Genomic DNA, 18,728 nt, shown 5'->3' on the forward strand with positions numbered 1-18,728 from the left:
GGGCCTGATCTCAGGACCCTGAGATCAGACCTGAGCCAAAACCAAGAGCCAGCCGCTTAACCAATTGTGGCACCCCAGGCCCAATAGTAGGCCCAATAGTAGCGAACATTTATTGCACACTCACAGGGATCAGAATGCTTCAGAATGCTTCCATAGTTATCTGCCAATGAGAGGCTGTAATTGAGTGAGATATTATGTGAGCTCAATAAGGGCTGTCTGTTTGTGTTATGATTCCTCTCAACTGACTGCTGTTAGCCCCAGGTGCGGGGCTCTGCACGGGGATGCAGAAGGCTCCCTCCCAGCCCTCGGGGCAGACACAGATAACTACAGGATCCAGGAGGGAAGGGCTTCTGTGAGTGTTACTGAGGGAATGACAGACTGCCTGTAGGGTGGGCCTCTGACCTCAGCACCCCCTGGCTGACCTCTGACCCTGGGCTGGGATGCTGGGAGTCCCCACCAGAAAGAGAAAGGTGCAGAGATGCCATACTGGCTGAAGAAGGCTGATTTCAGGCAACTCTATCCGTGCTCCAGGGCAGAGCAGGTTGTGTGTGTCCGGGGACCTGGAGAGAGCAGGTGTGGCTGGGGCCAGGTGGAGAGCGGTGTGGACCCCGAGAGCATCGGGTTAGCACTGTGCTTACGGTGGGGCGGGGTGAGGGTGGGGGTGGGGGGGGCGCAGGTGAGCTTCGGTGAGTCTGTGGGTGGGTGGTGAGCTGGGAGGTACGGTCTGGGTGCGGAGGCAGCCCCAGCAATGTTGTCCCGGGCCCAGGCCAAATGGGATCAAAAAGAGCCAGCAGCCTGTCCCCGCAGGGCGTGGATCTCCATCCAGTCGTGGCACTGCCTCTTCAGGCAGTTTGACTTTCACTCTAAAGACACATACAACTGTCTAACCCCTTCCAAGAGGACAGCGGTGTCCACTTGGCCTTCGGTCCAGGTGGCCCTTATGTAGTTCGGGCCGTGGGCATCCATTGGCTTCATTGTGCACCTTCGGGCTGCTAGGACCTAGCAGGAGCACCGGTCCCTGAGGACTAGAAGTCTGAGGGCCTGGCTGCAGTTGCCTCTGCACTTGAGGAAAGAAAAGGCAGCTTGGCTGCCACAATGGGTCACATGGCCGGCTAGAGGTCTGGGGTCTGACGTTGGAATGATTGGGTTTAATCTTGAGTCTACTGCTTTCTAGCTGTGAACCCTGAGCAAGTTCTCCAGAAACTTTAGGAGCCTCAGTTTCTTCTTCTATAAAATGGGAATAACCATAGCACATAACGCATGGGTTATCATGAGGATTAAATGCTCTTGGTGCATTGGTGGGAACATTTTCAGTAAATTGGCTGTTATTATGCATGTGTTTAATTTGTGAATGTCAAAACTCTAAAAGATTTCCCAAACTCATCACCCCCCCCTTCCTTTTAACTAGTTCTCTAGACCCAGTTCCTCCTCTCCCCAGTCCATGTGCTCCTCTGCCACCAGAGTGAGCTTCCTAGGGCACACGTTTGGATCGTGCTGGCCCCTTGGCTCGGCAGGTGCAGGCCTTCCCCGCCGACCTCGTATCCCACCCGTGCTGTTCACCCAACCCCCATCCTCCAGTCCCAGGCACGGTGCAGCTTCCCCACCTGCGATCACTTCTCTTGTTGCTCCTTTCTGCCCAGAATGACATGTTACCTTTCTATCTCCCCTTCTTCCCAGATCGTCACCTCTATGTCCACTCTCTCTGATTCTTCCAGGGAATACACATTTCCCTTTCTTCCTTCTCTTCCTTCCTTCCTTCCTTCTCTTGCTAAGTCTCTGGAGGCAGGAGTGTGTGTGTGTGTGTGTGTGTGTGTGTGTGTGTGCGCGCGCGCGTGTGCCTGTGTATCTGAGCCCCGGACTGACATCCCTGGGGCCCCCGCAGCAAGCCTTCTGTACTTCTCTAGGATGGCACTCACCTAGACTCCTCATGGCATCTGAGGAGGTACGTCTGGGTCAAGGGATCAGGCTGTGACGCTCTCAGACGGGAAGATGCTGCCTCTGCCGTTGGAACATCAGACGGCAAGATCAAGGCCCTGGAGCAGGTCTGGCCTTCAGGGCTGTGGCTCACATCCTGTCCCTGGCTTTCCCAGTGACTCTGTGTGACCAGCAGTTCAGTGGGAAGCCTTGGCAGCTGCCATGCAGGGGACTGCCACAAGCCAGGGAGGGGACATTTATTCTCACATTTCTAGAAGCTCCAAATCTGAGGTCAGGCTGTCAGCAGGTTGGGCTCTCCCTGAGGCCTCTCTCCATGGCCATTTTCACGGTCTTCCCTCTGTGCGCATGCGTCCCTGATGTCCATCTGTGTGTTCAGGTCTCCTCCTCCCATAAAGACACCAGTCAGGCTGGGCTGGGACCATCCCTAATGGCCTCATTTAACTCAATCATCAGTTGATCGAATGATGGAGGGATGATTAACATACAGTGTTCTATTCGTTTTAGGGGTACAGTATAATAATTCAACAATTCTATATATTTCTCAGTTCTCATCTCGATCACTTGCGCCCTTGCTCCTTGATGTATGTTACTCATCTCCTTACCTACTTGCCTTCTGGCAATCACCAGTTTGTTCTCTGTACTTAAAAGTCTGTCTTTTGTTTGTCTCTCTCTCTTTTTTTCTTTTTTAAGATTTTTATTTTCAAGTAATCTCTACACTCAATGCGGGGCTCAAATTTACAAATCCGAGATTAAGAGTCACATGCTCTACTGACTGCACCGGCTAGGAGACCGTCTTTTGTTTCTTAAATTCCATGTATGAGTGAAATCATATGGTACTTGTCTTTCCCTGACTTATTTTCACCAGCATTATACTCTCTAGACCCATCCATGTTGTTGCAAATGGCAAGATTTCATTCTTTTTTTTTTTTTTTAAAGATTTTATTTATTTATTTGTCAGAGAGAGAGCGAGAGAGAGAGAGAGATCGATCACAGGTAGGCAGAGAGGCAGGCAGAGAGAGAGAGGGTGGGGGGGAAGCAGGCTCCCCGCCGAGCAGAAAGCCCAATGTGGGGCTCAATCCCAGGACCCTGAGATTATGACCTGAGCTGAAGGCAGAGGCTTAACCCACGGAGCTACCCAGGCACCCAGGTAATTCTATTTTTAACTTTCTGAGGAACTTCCACGTGTCTTCCACAGTGGCTGCACCAGTCTGCATTCCCACCAACTGTGCACGAGGGTTCCGTTTCTCCACATCCTCGCTGCCACTTGTTATTTCTTGTCTTTTTGATTTTAGCCCTTCCGACAGGTGGGAGGTGGCATCTTGTTGTGGTTTCGATTTGCATTTTCCTACTGTGAATGATGTTGAGCATCTTTTCATGCGTTTGCTGTTCACATGTATGTCTTTTCTGCAAAAAAAGTCTATTCTGGTCTTCTGCCCATGAGTAATGGAATTATTTGTTGTTTTTTGGTGGTTGAATTGTACAAGTTCTTTATATATTTTGGATATTAACCCCTTATTGGATAGATCATTTGCAAATATCTTCTCCCACTCCATAGCTTGCCTTTTTGTTTTGTTGATGTTTTCCTTTGCTGTGCAAAGGCTTTTTATTTCAGTGTAGTCCCAATAGTTTAATTTTGTTTTTGTTTCCCTTGCCTTGGGAGACATATCTAGAAAAACGTTGCTAAAGGCGATGTCAGAGAAATTACTGCTTACATTTTCTTCTAGGAGTTTCATGGTTTCAGGTCTCACATTTAGGTCTTTAATCTATTTTGAGTTTATTTTTGTGTATGGTATAAGAAAATGGTCCAGTTTCATTCTTTAGCATGTGGTGGTTCAGTTTTTCCTGGCGTCATTTGTTGAAGACTCAGTCACCCTTTTAAAGGCCCTATATCCAAATACAGTCGCCTTCTGAGGTACTGGGGGTTAGGGATTCAACATATGAACTTTGGGGGGCACAGTTCAGTGCATAACAGTGGGTCCTCAAAGGATAACCAGGATGGTGCTGTCCACAGGAAGAGGGGGGCAGACAAACCCAACAAATGCCCACTGTAACTCCTGACCACCTCTTTACATGGCCAAGATGCCCATGTCCCATGCCCACAGCAGTGAGCATGTGCAGAACCGAGACAGGAAGGATCTCATCTGAATGAGTTTAAAAAAGGAAGAGACTTAGAGAATCCCAGATAGAATACAGTACCTTAGCGATATCCACCACCAATCCCGCCATGACTGTAATAGCTCCCATTTCTGGGCATTTACTTTGACTTTATGGTCTCGGGTTTTTTTTTCTCAGTATTTTTTGTGTTTTCCCTTACATTTTTGGGCATGCAACATACTGATAATACTGCTTTAAGGTTTTTGTATCTGCCTCTGTTTCTACGGATGGATATTTCTCCCTGCTTATGGGTCATATTTTCCTGCACGTTTGCATGCCTGGTCATCTTTGGTAGGATGCCAGATATCATGAACCTTTACATTGTTGGGTGCTGGGTTTTGTTGTATTCTTTTAGATAGCATTGCACTTTGTGCTGGCAATATTAAGTTACTTGGGCTCAGCTTCATTCTCTTGAGCTTGTTTTTCAGCTTCATTATGGCCTAGAGCAGCCTTTAGTTTAGGGCTAACGGAGCCCCACTACAAGGGTGTGATCCTTTGGAGGACTGTACTTGTCCCACTCTATATTATGAGCTCTTTGAACACTGCCTGGGGGGAGCACTAACTACTCTGTGAGCTCTGGGAATTGTCTGGGGCCTGCTACTTTCTGGTCTTCTTTTCACAGACAGCTTCATGAAGCTTTAATCCACACATGTGTAGTATTCAGAGACCCAAAGCAGCCCTTTTTGCAGGTCTTTGGGATTCTCTCTCTGTGTGGACAGCTCCCATCCTCTTGGGTACTCTGACCTTCAAGTCCTAGCAGTCGTGGCTTCTCTGAACTCCACTTTCTGTTTCCAATGAGGGAGACTCCAGGCTTGGGTGAGTCCCCTACCTGGGCTTCCACCCCAAAACCACCCCTAGAAAGCCAGCCGGGCAACTGTGCGACAACACACTCCATTCATTCCCCTTCTGTCAGGGATCACAGTCTGGCACTAACTAGCATATGGCGCCTGAAAACCATTTGTTCCTCTTAGGTTCACGGTTGGGGGCACCGTGAGAGCATCCAGCCTCCAAGGGCAAGGCCTCAGCTGCCTTGCCACCCAGATCCAGGGCTCCCTGGATGTCAGGACACTCTCTCTCTGGTAGGTGTCCTGGCCCCCAGCTCCAGAGCTCATTTCTTTGTGTACTCAGTGTGGGGAGGACTGCTTGGTGTGCATTTATACTCGTAGTGACATTTGCCCACAAGGCACACCGGTGCAGCAGCCAGCATCCTCTACTGAACACATTTGCTCTGCGGAGCTGGTGGAAGTTTAACACCCAGGGTCTGTCTTCATAATCTTCACAGAGAATGCTGAGCAGCACACCTGGGAGGCCAGACGGAGGCGGAGCTGTCCCAGTGAGGCCAGTCCAGGCTACTGTTTCTCAAGTTGGGTTTTAAATCTCAAGCCCTTCCTTTTCCCCACTGACTTTATTTTCTAAAAAATTTCGAACATATAAAACAGTAGAGGTGAAACACTCATCGACCTATCACCTAGATTGAACAATTTCATCTTTTTTTGCAGTATTTTATTTTTTTAAAAGATGTTATTTATTATTTGGGAGAGAGAGAGAGCGAGCGAGCACATGGGGGAGGGGCGGACAGAGGCAGAAGGAGCAGCAGGCTCCCTGCTGAGCAGGGAGCCCTATGCGGATCCAATCTCAGGACAATGGGATCATGACCTGAGCTGAAGGCAGATGCTTCACCGACTGAGCCATCTAGGTGCCCTGAATGTCATATTTCTTAAGTCTTTCAAAATCTAGAATGGTTCTTTCTTATCTACCCATTTCCCCTGTAATACTTTCTTGTTGATGACACCAGACCAGCGTCCTATAGAAGGTCCCACCTTCTGTCTATGTCTGTATTTCTTGTCACATCATTTAACTTGTTGTTTGATTGTCTCTGTAAACTGAAGTTTAGATGTAAAGCCTTGGATATACCTTTCCTGTGCTATGTCACCTTGTACACTGTGACCTCATGCCTGCTCACCTAAAATGCTGTGGATATCTGCCACTGGCTCAAAGGGGCAGCAACTAGTGGCCTCAATGCAAGACCATGGCCTTTCCTTTCAAGTGACAAGCAGCCTGTGGTCAAGCCCCTTGTTGAAGAACCAACCCCCCATATCTAGGTGCTGTTTTCATCTGTATTGCCTGCTGCAAATAAATATCTCCCCTTAATCACTGTGCCTTCTGGCGTCTCCACCAGGCAAGAATATACCTCCTGAATTTGTATAGTAAATATGGAATACTTTTTTCAAATTAAAAATCATTTAAATTTACTTTTCGAATTGAAAACTGTTATTAGATGATGACATTTTATGACAATTCTCGCTTCTCCCACATGTTGAGGAGGTCACTAGGATGAGATGCTTAGGAGGGGACATCTAGGAACTCCATGGTGTGAACTTCCTGGGTGATCACACCTACAAGCACAGCACAGACCTAAGTCCTGCACCAGGCCTGGTGGGTGTGGTTGAGATCCGTGGCCCAGGCATGTAGACTCAGGAGTTAAAAATGCCAACAGGGCTCCTGGAACTGGAGATGTAGTCAGTCCCAAGCTCATGTAACCACAGGGCAAGGAGCCAGGGCCATGGACTTGATTTAGAACCACAAGATGAGACCACTGCTGGAATCAGCCACGGAACGCTGACAAACCTCAGAGCTGCATGAACTGTGTGACCACATGTACAGTATCTCGGCCAAGCTCGGGCACACTTGGCAAGAATGGGACCAAAGCCTCTGTCTCAAACGCATGGTCCGGGGTCCATATGGAGTTTTAAAGTTCTGATTTAGAAAATCATTTATGTGACAGTCTTATAAAAATGCATAAATATGTATTTATCCATATATTCAGAGGGTCACCTTTATCAGACTGCAAGTGGCCACTGTTCTAGAAAATGTGAACCGTGAAGCTATCAGATGAAGAATCTGGGGGCAGCATCACAGGGGGAAGCCAAGCAGAGTTACACATTCTCCTGCGATCTTCAGGAGAGCCTCGTGAGCTTGGGACCATGACCCCTCCTTTCTACGTAGGAAGACCAGAACCCTAAGGCTCAGAACATTATAATGACCAGAAATGGAAGAAGAATGGCCACACTGTCACAGGGGCTAGCCCAGGCCTTCTGAGTCTGTGTGACTCTGAAGCCCCTGGTCTTTCACTACAACACCCATCTTCCCCAATGTGTAGCCACACATGCAGAATTGAAATTAAGCATAAAAAAGAAGGTAAGTATCACCAAAATTTGTTTGCCAGATTTTCTTTGCAGAGTCAGAATTCCTGGCAAGACCCTTCTTCTGCAGGCTCATTTTGTGTCCCTTTCTCATTTTTGCCTATGCTTTAGTCTTTCAGTTCCTTGAGGGATATGTGTTATGTTCCACCCCAGAGCCTTTGTACATGCTGCTCCCGCAGCAGTTCGCCTAGCTGGTTTCTGCTTGTCATTAAAGATCCGTTGCTTTCTCAGGGAAGCCCTTCCTGACCTGGAGGAGCCAGGCCACCATGTCACCTGTCTTAGGACACCCTCCTGCTCCTGCATAGCCCCTTCACAGTAGCTTCTCTTTCAAGTGGTCAGAGTCACCAGGCCATGGGTTCAGGGTCTGAGCCCCTACGGTTTCTAATTTCCATAGAAGGGTTTAAGTGTGTGCATGAGGCCACATGGGATTGGAGCCTAGGCCCCTTTCCTCTGCGGGACCGAAGATCCTTATTGGTAGAATAAGGGCTATAACTTTCTAGGAAGCTGTGGTTGATACCCATGAACTCTGGAGTCACATACACACCTTATCCTCTTGCTCTTAGCAGGTTCTCCCATCCACGTAGGCTGAAAGGCTCCTAGGGTATTCTGAAGTATATTTAATCTGCATTCTAGGTGGGATGCTGAGACTTCTCTGGCTCAGAGTGGCCCTAATGGCTGGCAAGGGCATTCTCTATACAGAATGGGAAACCACCTGGAGTTCCCCAGGCCCTACTAGCTCCCTTCCCAGCTCTGCCACCCATTGCCCTTCCAATCCAATGGAGCCTTTCATCTTTTTTAAACCTGCCTTCCTCCAGTCCTTGAAGGCTCCCAGGCCTACTGCCATTGTCACTTTTTGAGGTCATGACAGAGGACCGCCACTTAATATTATTCTGAATTAACTCCACTTACTGAGCATTCTGAGATTTCTCCTTCCTCCTTTTCTTGGTTTTAACCTCATGACGGTAAGAATACATCTATGTGTGTGTGTTCAGTTTTTCCTTGGAGAATTCTAAGTGCCCGTGTTTGCTGGTGTGGAAACCCTGAGGGTCTGAGAACTCACCTAGAGGGCGAAGACCACGTTCCAAAGAGTCCCTGCGCATCTGCTCCCCGCCTGGCCTGAGCCTTCCTTTCCCAGCCGGCTCCCCTCCCCACTTCCTCTCTTCCCCTCCCTTACACTGAGTCCTCCCCAACTAGCAGAAGTTTCTGCGAGCCCAAGGAGGATGAAGTCTCTGGGCGTCGGCGGGGCTTTTCTTGCCTCTCCCTCCCGGCTTCCCCCGGGGAACCAACCTCATTCAACACTCAAGAGAGAGGTCACCTCCCCGGGAAGCACTCCGTGATCGGCACTTCACCAGCCCTTCGCCCCCGCCCCGACCGTCCCCGCCCAAGCACGAGGAGCAAACACCCATCCACCTGTGGGTACTCTACCGGGCACCTCCGCGGCCCCAGTCTGGCTGGCGTGGCCAGGCCGTGGATAGGTGCTCAGTTAAAGTCCGTCTCCTTGGGGAAGGGACCACGTGCTCGGGCAGGCAGGGAACCTCCGGGTCTGCTCCGCTCCGGGACTCCCCGCATCGAGGCGGAACCCGAGTCCGCGGCCGGAGCCCCGTGCTGGGCAAACCCCAAGCTTCATAAATCTTAGAGTCCCCCTCGCTCCACTCCGCCCAGGGCGCCCCCTCTCGTTGTGGGACACCGGGGGCGGGGCGGGGATCCCGCGCAGGGGGAGGGGCGGGGGGTCGTCCCGCGGGCGGGGCGCGGGAGTCACAGGCTGCGGCGCGCGGTGCCCGACGCAGGGGCCGCGCTCACAGGCCCGGGGCCGGCCCGCCTCTCGCCGGCGCTCCCGGCCTTTCCCATCCGGTCCGCGACGCTCCGCCCGCCCCGTCCCACATGACACCGCCTCCGCCGCAAACTTTTTCCTCCCCATCCTGTCGCGGCTCGCAAGGAATGGAAAATGGCGGCCTAGGCGCGGAGTTTCCTGCCCGGGCGGCGGCGGCGGCTCTCGCGGCGGCGCCATGACGCGCTGGGTGCCCACCAAGAGAGAGGAGAAATACGGCGTGGGTGAGCTCCGCGCGCCCCACTCGGCGCCGGGCCGGCACGACCTCCCCGCGGCGCGCGCTCCGGAGGGGCGGCGGGGCCGGGCGGGGCGCGGCGGGCGGGGGTGCCGGAGCCTGTTGCCGCCGGCCCGGCCCGGCCCGAGTGCCCGGCGCCCCCTCCGGCGCGCGGGCGAGCGGGGCCGGGGACACGCGGGGGCGGGGGCGGACCGTGTCACTTCCCGAGGGGTCTCCCCCCCCCCCGCCCCCAGCTCCCGGTCGGGCACCCGGTGGCGGAGCCCTCCAGCCTCCCGGGCCGCCCGAGCTCAGACCCCATCCTGCTCGCGGCCGAAGTCTTCGTGGGGTTGTGAGGGGGACTGGCCGGGCCGGCCCGCGGTCATTGTTGGGCCGCGGCTTTTCTGCTTTTCGGGTGAAGTTGCGTGCAGGGGCTGGAGCTTCCCGGGCGGGCAGTTGCAAGTTGCGGGGACCCAAGCGAAGAGTTGTGCTCTCTCCCGGTGGGAAGTGGTGCGCGCGACCTGGGCGGGCTGGGCGCCCTGCCCGCCCCTTGGTGGCCCTAGCCTGGACCGCGCGGGACCCCGGGAGCGTAGCGGCGGGTCGAGCGCTCCGGCGTCCTCGGGCTCCCGCGTCCCCGGGCTTCGGGAGCGGGTTGCGGAGGGCGGGACTGTTTTGGCTCCGCCGCTCTTTGTCGTTTCCTGAGGGGAGTGGGGGGAGTCGGGTTGCAAGTTTACATTTCGGACCCAGCGAGTACGCATTCCAGAGACCGAGGCTTTCCTTGATAGCAGAACAAACGGACCCCAGCCCTCGCTGCGCCCTGCCCTGCTCTCCTCCTCACCGGGGATTTGCAGCCTGCCTGTCAGGGTCTGGGGTCCGGCCTTTCTCGTCCACCGGTGTCGGGGCCGTGGCTGCTCTCCGGGATCCCGGATCCTGGACCGTCCCCGTTTTCCGTCGGACTTTCCTCCTGCTCCTTTATCACCTCCGTCACCCAGGCTAGACTTTGCCTGACTTGTAAGGACTTTTGTGACCTTGGCCTCCCCTCTGCCGCCAGGTTGTGCCCTCTCAGGGCTCCTCCTCCTGGGACTTCTGCTCCCACTCGGGCAGCCGTACCCCCACCCAGGGTCCCTGAGCTTTTGCGGTGCCATGCCTGTGTCCCCACTGCAGGTCTCCTCCAGAGCTGGCCCTCTGAACTTGGGCAAGCCTCAGGGGGCGCCCTAGCCCTCAGGGTTCTTCCTTTTTTGTGATTCCAGTGGCTTGTCTCTTCTAGATGTCTGTGGTGTGACAGTGGAGCTGCTTGGGAAAGAGTCAGCCCTGAGACAGTCGTAGGTCCTCTGGGCCCACACTCCTCTTGGTCCATATGCCCATGTGTGGGGGCACTTCTTGCTCCAGGACTGCTATGACTGAGCTCTCTTCCTGCCCCATTTCTAGAGATGAGGAAGGGAGGCCCAGACATGGGCATGGAGCTCAGTGACAGGTGGGAGACCCGAGTGAGTAAGCAGCACCCTGGGTGCCTCCGTATGGTCTCACTCCCGCCATCCTGATAGAAAAGTCACCATGCATCTGCAGCAGGTCGGGGAGGTGTGGCGTGCACGTTCAGTGTTGGCACTGATTCAGGTGTGACAGTAAGGGTCGGGGCTGTGGAGAGCCTGCTGGGGTGTGTGTGTGTGTGTGTATGTGTGTGTGTGTGAGAGAGAGAGAGGAGTGAGCTGAGGACTGGAACACAATAGAGGCAGATGGAGGAGGGCCTGGAGCACTCTGGAGAGGAGGGAGGGAGAGGCCTGAGGCAAGTGGAGGAGCAGGAGCACAGACAGCCCTGGGGAGAGGAGGCAGGGGAGCAGCTCTGAGGGCTTGCCTCCCCCCTCCCAGTCCTGTGGGATGGGAGTCCTGTCACTCCCATTGACAGAGGTGGAGAGAAATACATTGTTCATACCACTAGTATGTGCTACATCTGGGACTGGAAGCCTGGCTCTGGAGTTTACACCATTCCCCTGAGAGCCAGGAGGCCGGGAGGGGGGCTCTCTTTGGAGCAGGGCGTTTTAAGATACATTGATGCCTCTTGTTGGCTCCCAGCATGACCTGTGACCTGATGGTTTCAGTGAGGACACTAGGTGTCAGTGAGGATACTAGGTGTGGCACTTGTTGACTTGCCCTCTAGAGAAGACCAGAGGGAGCATTCATGACACAGTGAGGGGGTCTCCTTGCTGGGGAGGTGACTGGGGGCAAGAACATGGCTGTGTCCCTCTCTGTTACGTCACACACACACCACTCGCTATGGTGACTTCCAGCATCACACCTTTGGCTAATGCTGTGGTTTTAAGAAGAGTCTGTTAGGAAGTTTCCAAAGGACCATGTGCTCGATGGTTTTGCCAGGCAGTTCTAGGAACAGGGTGAATGGCTGTCAGGTGGAGGAGAGGGTTTCTGCTCTGCTTGGTTTCACTAGGGTGGAGCCGAGGCCACAGAATGGGGTAGAAGGGAGGGGACAGCACAGCTCGCTCAGCATCAATGGCCTATCAGGCAACTCTTTTGATTCTGGGCAGAAGGGAAGGCGAGGATGCTCACATCTGGGTCAGCCCAAGCTCTCCACTGTTCTAGGAGTTGGCACTGGAGGGTCTCCCGAACGGAAGACAGAAGTGCTGGGGGGCAGGGATTTTTGCCCATTGGCTAATGGGCTGTTTCCGCCCAAGGGAAAATTACTGGCCATGCCCCTTACCAACCACAGCGTTTTTTGGGGGAGCCTAACAACAGGGCTGTGTTTCCCTGGAGGGCTGTGGCGGGTCGTGGGTGGGCCTTGCTTCCACTCAGACCACTGACTTGGCGGGATGAATGAATCACGAGGGGAAAGAAAATGATAAAACTCCATCTCATTTGGAAACATGAATCACAGCTCATTGTTTGGAAGTACTTGGAATGTGTTAGAAGCATTGTTTGTAAATGAGACACTTCACTTATTTATTTATTTTGTACATTGGGGAAAGGAGTAAACAGCTGATCTGTTGCTTCCTCAGCAAGGCAGGAAGTGCTCATCCCCGCCCCATTTATTCCAGTGGGGTTCGGGTTGCTCCCCCCCCCCCCGGAGGTTTACCAGCCTGTTAATGTCTCCCCCTGGGGTTGAATTGGGTGAGTCAGTGTTTATGGATTTGGTTATTTAACACAGGGATGAATTTTGACCTACCTGGCACAGGGAGGGCTCGGACGGGGTAAACTTTTCCATCATCCCCCAGCTGGGCAGAGGCTGGGGTCTCAATGCCGATAAAATGATTATGGATCCTGTTCCTAAGATGAGGTGAAAAGATGCAGTGTGTTCTGGAGTCACACCTGAGGATGGTGTGCTCACCTCTTTCATTGGTGTGAGAGGTGGAGTAGTGGCCTCCTTCCCAAAATGTCGATGCTGTAATCCCCAGAACCTGTAAATATGTTATGTGACATGGTAGAAAGGGCTTTGCAGATGTGGTTAATGTAATGGGACTTAGAGTTGGAGAAATGATCTTGCATTATCAACCACGGGTCCCCAAAGCAGAGAACTTTCTCTGGCTGCTAACAGAAGAGTGGAGTCAGAGGTTCTGAGCCTGGGCAGGGTCCCAGGCACAGTTGCTGGCCCTGAGTTGTAGGAGCCCCCTTACAAGGACCAGAGAAAGTCCAGGGAGCTCAGGGCAGCTGCACCCAGCTAGGGATCAGGAACCTTAGTCTTACAGGCACAACTGGGTTCTGCCAGGACTTCCAATGAGCCTGGAAACAGATCCCTTCCTGGGCTCCCCACGAGAGTCCAGCCGGCCAGCAGCTAGACTTTGAGACCCAGAGCCGCTGAGTGTCTGACCTGGGGAACTGTGAGATTATCCCTGTGGACCGTTTGAAGCTGCTCAGGATGTGGCCATTTGTTAAGGCGGCCAGAGAAATGGAACAGGTGGTGCAGAGAGCCGTTCGGGAGAGTAAGGTGCTCTCGCTGGCCTTCAGCTTTGTTAGGGTGGAGGGTGAACACCAGCGGACCCGAGTGGGGTGCTTTATTCTGGCTTTTTCTGTGGAGAGCTCAAACGGGATGCGGGTGTTGGTGCTGTGGGCACCTTTAACTCCCGGCTCTTACTCCTTATGTGGGCCGTAGGGAAATTACTCAGCTTCCTGAGCCTCAGTTTCCCCATCTGGAAGGCGGAGCTAAGCCTGGCTACCACGAAGACCAAGGACGATGCATTGAGATAATGTTGGCAGAGCAGGGGGCATCGTGCTTGAGATCAGCCCGGCACTCGATGGAGTGCAGCTTTTATTAATATTTATTTAATAAAGTGCAGTTCAGAAGTGTGGTGACAAGTGATTTTGTGTTTGCATTTGACAGGCACAGTTGCTGCAAGAATACTTTTCTCCAAAAGGTGATTTCTTAATGGTGTGTTTTGCCCCTCTGTTGGGGGAAAGTCTCATTTGCTTGGTGTAGGGGAGCATGACTTGTGTGTATTTAGATTAGTTCTGAGTGATGATAACTGCTAGGAGTAGTGCAATATCCAAATAAATTTGGGAGTGTGGGAGTTGCAGAAAGATCTCTTTTGTTATCTAGAGTAGCAAGCAAGCTGCTACTTTGGGGAAGAAAAATTAGATTTGATTGTAAGTAAATAGAAATGCGGACATTTTCATTCACTGGAGTTGCAGAAAAACCAAATTAGGGCATATCATATTTCTACAAACCTTATTTTACTTTGAAAACATTATAAAAATTTTAAATTTATTGTTGTGCCAATGTTTTCCTAGAATATTGCATCTTATCATGATTGTTTTGGGGATGTGAATAGTTCCCACTCTTGTTCCCTTCCTTCCTTCCATCCTTTGTCCTTCCTTCCATCCTTCCTTCCTCCTCGTTTTTATTTTTTCTTTAACTTTGTATTTTCAGGGGCGCCTGGATGGCTCAGTGGGTTAAAGCCTCTGCCTTCGGCTCAGGTCATGGTCCCAGGGTTCTGGGATCGAGCCCGGCAGGGAACCTGCTTCCTTTCCTCTCTCTCTGCCTGCCTCTCAGCCTACTTGTGATCTGTCTGTCAAATAAATAAATAAAAAAAAAAACAAAAAAAAAACAAAAAACTTTGTATTTTCAGATAGTCATAAACACATATGTTTGTAACAGCTAATTCAGAGAGACTCCCATGTACCCATTGCTGATTTCCCCCAAGGTGACATCCTGTCAGACTACAGTACCGCACAGAGCCGGGATGCAGGCGTGGACGCAGTCCGAGCACAGAGCAGTGCCATCACCCCCGAGACTCCTCCTCTTGTCCTTTTGTAGCCACACCCACCTCTTTCCTCTTTCCCGCATAATCCCTGGCAACTAGTAATCTCCGTTTCTATAGTTTTATCATTGCAAGAATGTTCCATGAATGGAATCATATAGTATTGGATTGATTTTTATCAGGTCATGTAGTTCTCTGGAGATTCATCAGGTCCTTGTGTGTATGGGGGGTGGTTCCTTTTCTTTTCTGGGTGGTGTTCTGTGGCCTGGAGGTACCCAGAGGGATCAACCATTCACCTGACGAAGGATGTCTGGGTTTTGGCTTTTGTGAGTAAAGCTACTATGAACATTTATGCACAGGTTTGTGCGTGAACACAAGTCTCCGTTGTCTGGGATACGTGCCCAGGAGGGCCATTGCTGAGTTGTACGTAGTTGTGTGTTTGGATTTTTAAGAAACTGCCAAACTGCTCCAGAGTAACTGCACCATTTTGCATTCCCACCAGCCACAGATGTGTGATCTGGGTTCCCCTTGCCAGCCTTTCTTGTCCATCTTGCCTATTTTAGCCAGTCTCGTGGAGTGTGGTGGTACGTTGTTTTGGTTTGGGTTTGCATTTCCCTCTTTGCAGCCCCTCCTTGAAGGTATCTTGGTGTCATTTGAGAGACGAGCCTCTGGGCTGCTGTGTGAGCTGCAGTGCGCGGGAAGGCGGCTGACAGGTGCAGCAGGGGCTGCACTGAGGCCACTGAGCTGTGCAGGTGTTGAATGTGTTAGGGTCCTGAAGAGCAGTTGGAAGAGGAGATCGTGGCGTGGAAGGCCGGTAGCGCTGTCCAACAGTGTGGAGGCAAGCAGTGCCCTATACCACTGGCTGACGGCGGGGCTCGATATTCAGACTCCTCCCCAGTTTCTTGGTAAGGTCTTCTGAGAGGTAAGCCCTAAGGAGGGGACCCAGGGAGGGGTCAGAATCTGAGTTTTAGTCCTGGTGTGGCCACTCTTCATTGATGTGATCTGGGGCAAGTCTTTGAGCCTCTCAAGGCTGGTTCCACAGTTTCAAAATGGAGGATGATGCTTGGCCTTGTGTACAAGATCGGCTGATGGGTGGTTCACAGGAGCTAAAGGATGGTGAAGGCGCTTTGGAAACATTGTTATGTCAATAGTAGCTTAGCTGCTGTATATAATCAGCAGTGCCGAAGTTAGCTTTTATTAATCAGGAGGGGAGTGCTTTGGGACCCTCCCTCAAGTCAACATGTGAAGTATGTGCATTAGTTTGCTGCCTTAACAAGTCCACTCGGAGGGGCTTAAACTGCAGGAATTTATTTTCTCAGTTCTGGAGGCTGGAAATCCAAGATCAAGATGTTGGCAGGGTTGGTTCCTTCTGAGGCCGCCTGCTTGCTGTGTGTGGCTGGCTGCCTTCTCACCTCCTTACAAGGTCTTCCTCGATGGTGTTTGTGTCCTCACCTCCTCTTATTGGATTTGGGCCACCGTCATGTTGTCATTTCCCTCATCCTCTCTTTCAAAACCCTGTCTCCATATACATTCTGAATTATAGTGGGGAGCAGAACTTCAGTGTTTTAATTTTGGGGGACATAAGCCATAACATGATTATCACAAGTAAGATTCCCTCAATTTTTGTGTGCTTTTGGTGGCTACCATCTGAATGATTATTTTTTTGCAAGGTCGTGGGTCCCCAGTTCCTTGGGGATGCCTGGAAGAAGGAAGGAGGGAGAACGGGAGGTGGGAGCTTGCAGTGTCAGCCCCCCTCTCCCTGACAAGGCCCTTAGAATCTAATTTAAGGAATCACGTTAGTGTCTGTGTTCAGCCCTGGAGATTGTTTGTCTTCAAGTTAGTGACGGGGTGATACAGTCAGGGGGTTTGAGACCCGAACAGGAAGTTGAGCGTGTGACCATTCACATGGTGGGCGCAGCTGGGGAACAGCTCTTTGCTGGCACACTTGGCTTGTCTGTGCTCACGTGCCTGTGGCATTAGGAGACGGAGACCTCTAGCTTGGCTGTGTTTCCAGTTCCTTCCACTGTAGTATTGGTGTGTGGGTAGGGTGGCCAGGCTCCCTGTGGTTCCAGAATGCCAGTTGTCCAGTGATGGCAAGGACCGCCTTTGGTACCAACATCGCACAGTCACTGTTGGGCCAAGTGCACAGCTCTGGGGGCTTCTCTCTACTCTGTAGGCCGTGAAGCTGGCTCTTCCAACCCTCCTACAGTCTGCAGAGGCCCTGGGCACTCACGGGAGTGTTTTAGTTTTGGGAGCTAATGGGGAGAGGGCAGGTGTTGGCATGGGACACATAAACGGCCCCATGCTTCCTGATGATGGCTCAGAAGCACAGTGGTAGCAGGCCACCCAGCAGCCGTCCATGGCCCCACATGCTCGGGAGATGCCGAACTTTCTGTACCCGGGCACTCTGCTTCTAAAAACCAGGTGGTTTCACCCTAGACAGATGTCTGTCGGCTCGTTAACTTTTCATTTGGGCCTCCAGGAGAAAAAGGTGTTCTCTCTGTGAGGGGTACGTGCCAAAAGATCACACGCAGATTGGGGGACTTGGAGGTGCAGCTTTGGATCTCTGCTTTATCCTCTTGCCAGCTGGGTGACCTTGGGTGAGTTATTTACTGTAAGCCGTTTCTCCTTTGTAAATGGATGGTACCATCCTCTTCGGGCACTTCCGGGGATAAAGAGAGAGATAAGCCAGCACAACCCTGGCCCCGATCTGTGCTCCATAGCTGTGTCTTTCTTGCTCCCCTCGGCCCCTCTGACTGTGTGACTGAAGCCATGTGGGCCCCATTGTCTCTGCAGCCCCTACTTGTTGTAAGGGAGGGTCCAAGACGGGGAGCGATGTTTGATGGCTTCTTCCCTAGAATTTCAGCGTTTGCTCTGAGGTCCTGTCAGGTCGATCCCCAGAGCTCCTGAGGGGACCAGATGAAGGGAGCCCAGTAAAGCTCATGTGGATTAATCTCTTCCCAAAAATGTCACTTGGACTCCTTGTCCGGCTGGAGTTGCTCTTCACGGGTGCAGTTTGCTGCCGCATTTCGTTTGGAGCGCGGTACAGATTTTGTGTGCCATCTTGAGTGATTTTGTTTAACAGACTTAGATTTGTTAGGTCCACTTTTATATGTAAATTAACTCTTGTGATTTCTGAATCAGGGTTGGGCGGCTATTGTGACAAAGAGCCCCAAGATTTCCTAGGCTTCGTACAATGAAAGTTTGTTGTTTGTTTTAAAGATTTTATTTATTTATTTGCGAGAGAGAACAGGGGGATCAGCAGAGGGAGAGCGAGAAGCAGGGTCCCTGCTGAGCAAGGAGCCCAACATCAGGCTTGATCCCAGGACCCTGGAATCATGACCCAAGCCGAAGGCAGCCGCTTAACGGACTGAGCCACCCAGGTGACCCGAAAGTTTGTTATTTATGTCACAGTCCAAGTGGCTGGTGGGGAGGGGGCACAGGGGCTCCACTGCCTCTAGTCATCTGGGGACTCAGGCTCCTTCCTGTGGCCATGCCCTCCACTAGGGTCTTGGGCTCCTTGCCTTTGAGCTTGTGGATGGGGAAAGCAAGACACGGAGGACCTTTCACAGGAGCTTTTCTCCCCTGCCAGTGCTGGAGGCTGTGCCCATCCCAGAGCTCAGTGTCTGGCCCAAGCTAAGAGCACCAGGGGCTTGGAAATAGAGTCTAGCTGTGTGCTCTGCAAGAAGAGGATGTGTGTACGGGCTGTCCTCTAATAGGTCCCTGTCATCGACACCCGCTTTCTATTAATCAGGAGGAGTTAGGCCCTTCAGCATTATTGGCATCGAACACAGAGATTGTAAGTTGTCACACCACCTTGTCGTGAGAGTCGCTTGGCCGAACAGATGTCCAGACCCTGACAAAGATATGAAGAGATGCGAGTCAGAACAGGTGCTGCCTTTTTCCTTGGCCTTTTGCTCCTTCTGTCCTGTAGATTCCAGGATGTCCTTCACTGTAGACCTGGCCCAGTGAGTACTCTAGGGGGTTGGGGCGGACCTGTGAGCCTAGGCGAGACTGCCTTCTGAATGAGTCACTTCACGTTTGTCCAGTGGTTCCTGGTCTCACCATCCTGAGGCATACGCAGCACCCCCAGATCCCATTCCTGCGGCTTTGGAATCCTTTTGGCCTCAGGAGGTGGTGAACTAAAGCCTGCTCATTAGAACTGTGGCTTTGTTTCTGAGTGTTTGTGTTTGTGT

At 52.1% G+C, this 18,728-nt stretch overlaps 1 protein-coding gene across 2 annotated transcripts in view; it reads left to right on the forward strand.

The window, feature by feature from the left end:
- The first annotated feature begins 9,295 nt into the window (after nt 1-9,295).
- LOC111145075 (dedicator of cytokinesis 1) overlaps nt 9,296-18,728 on the forward strand; it is a 506,031-nt gene continuing 496,598 nt past the window's right edge. For both annotated transcript variants that reach the window (XM_022499695.1, XM_022499696.1), the window contains exon 1: nt 9,296-9,344. In XM_022499695.1, coding sequence (XP_022355403.1) covers nt 9,299-9,344 — 46 coding nt within the window. In that variant the 5' untranslated portion in view covers nt 9,296-9,298. The remainder of the gene's footprint in view (nt 9,345-18,728) is intronic.

The sequence above is a fragment of the Enhydra lutris genome, unplaced genomic scaffold (genome assembly GCF_002288905.1).
Source record: "Enhydra lutris kenyoni isolate GAN:26980312 unplaced genomic scaffold, ASM228890v2 scaffoldscaffold12, whole genome shotgun sequence".
In the NCBI taxonomy this organism is placed as follows: domain Eukaryota; kingdom Metazoa; phylum Chordata; class Mammalia; order Carnivora; family Mustelidae; genus Enhydra; species Enhydra lutris.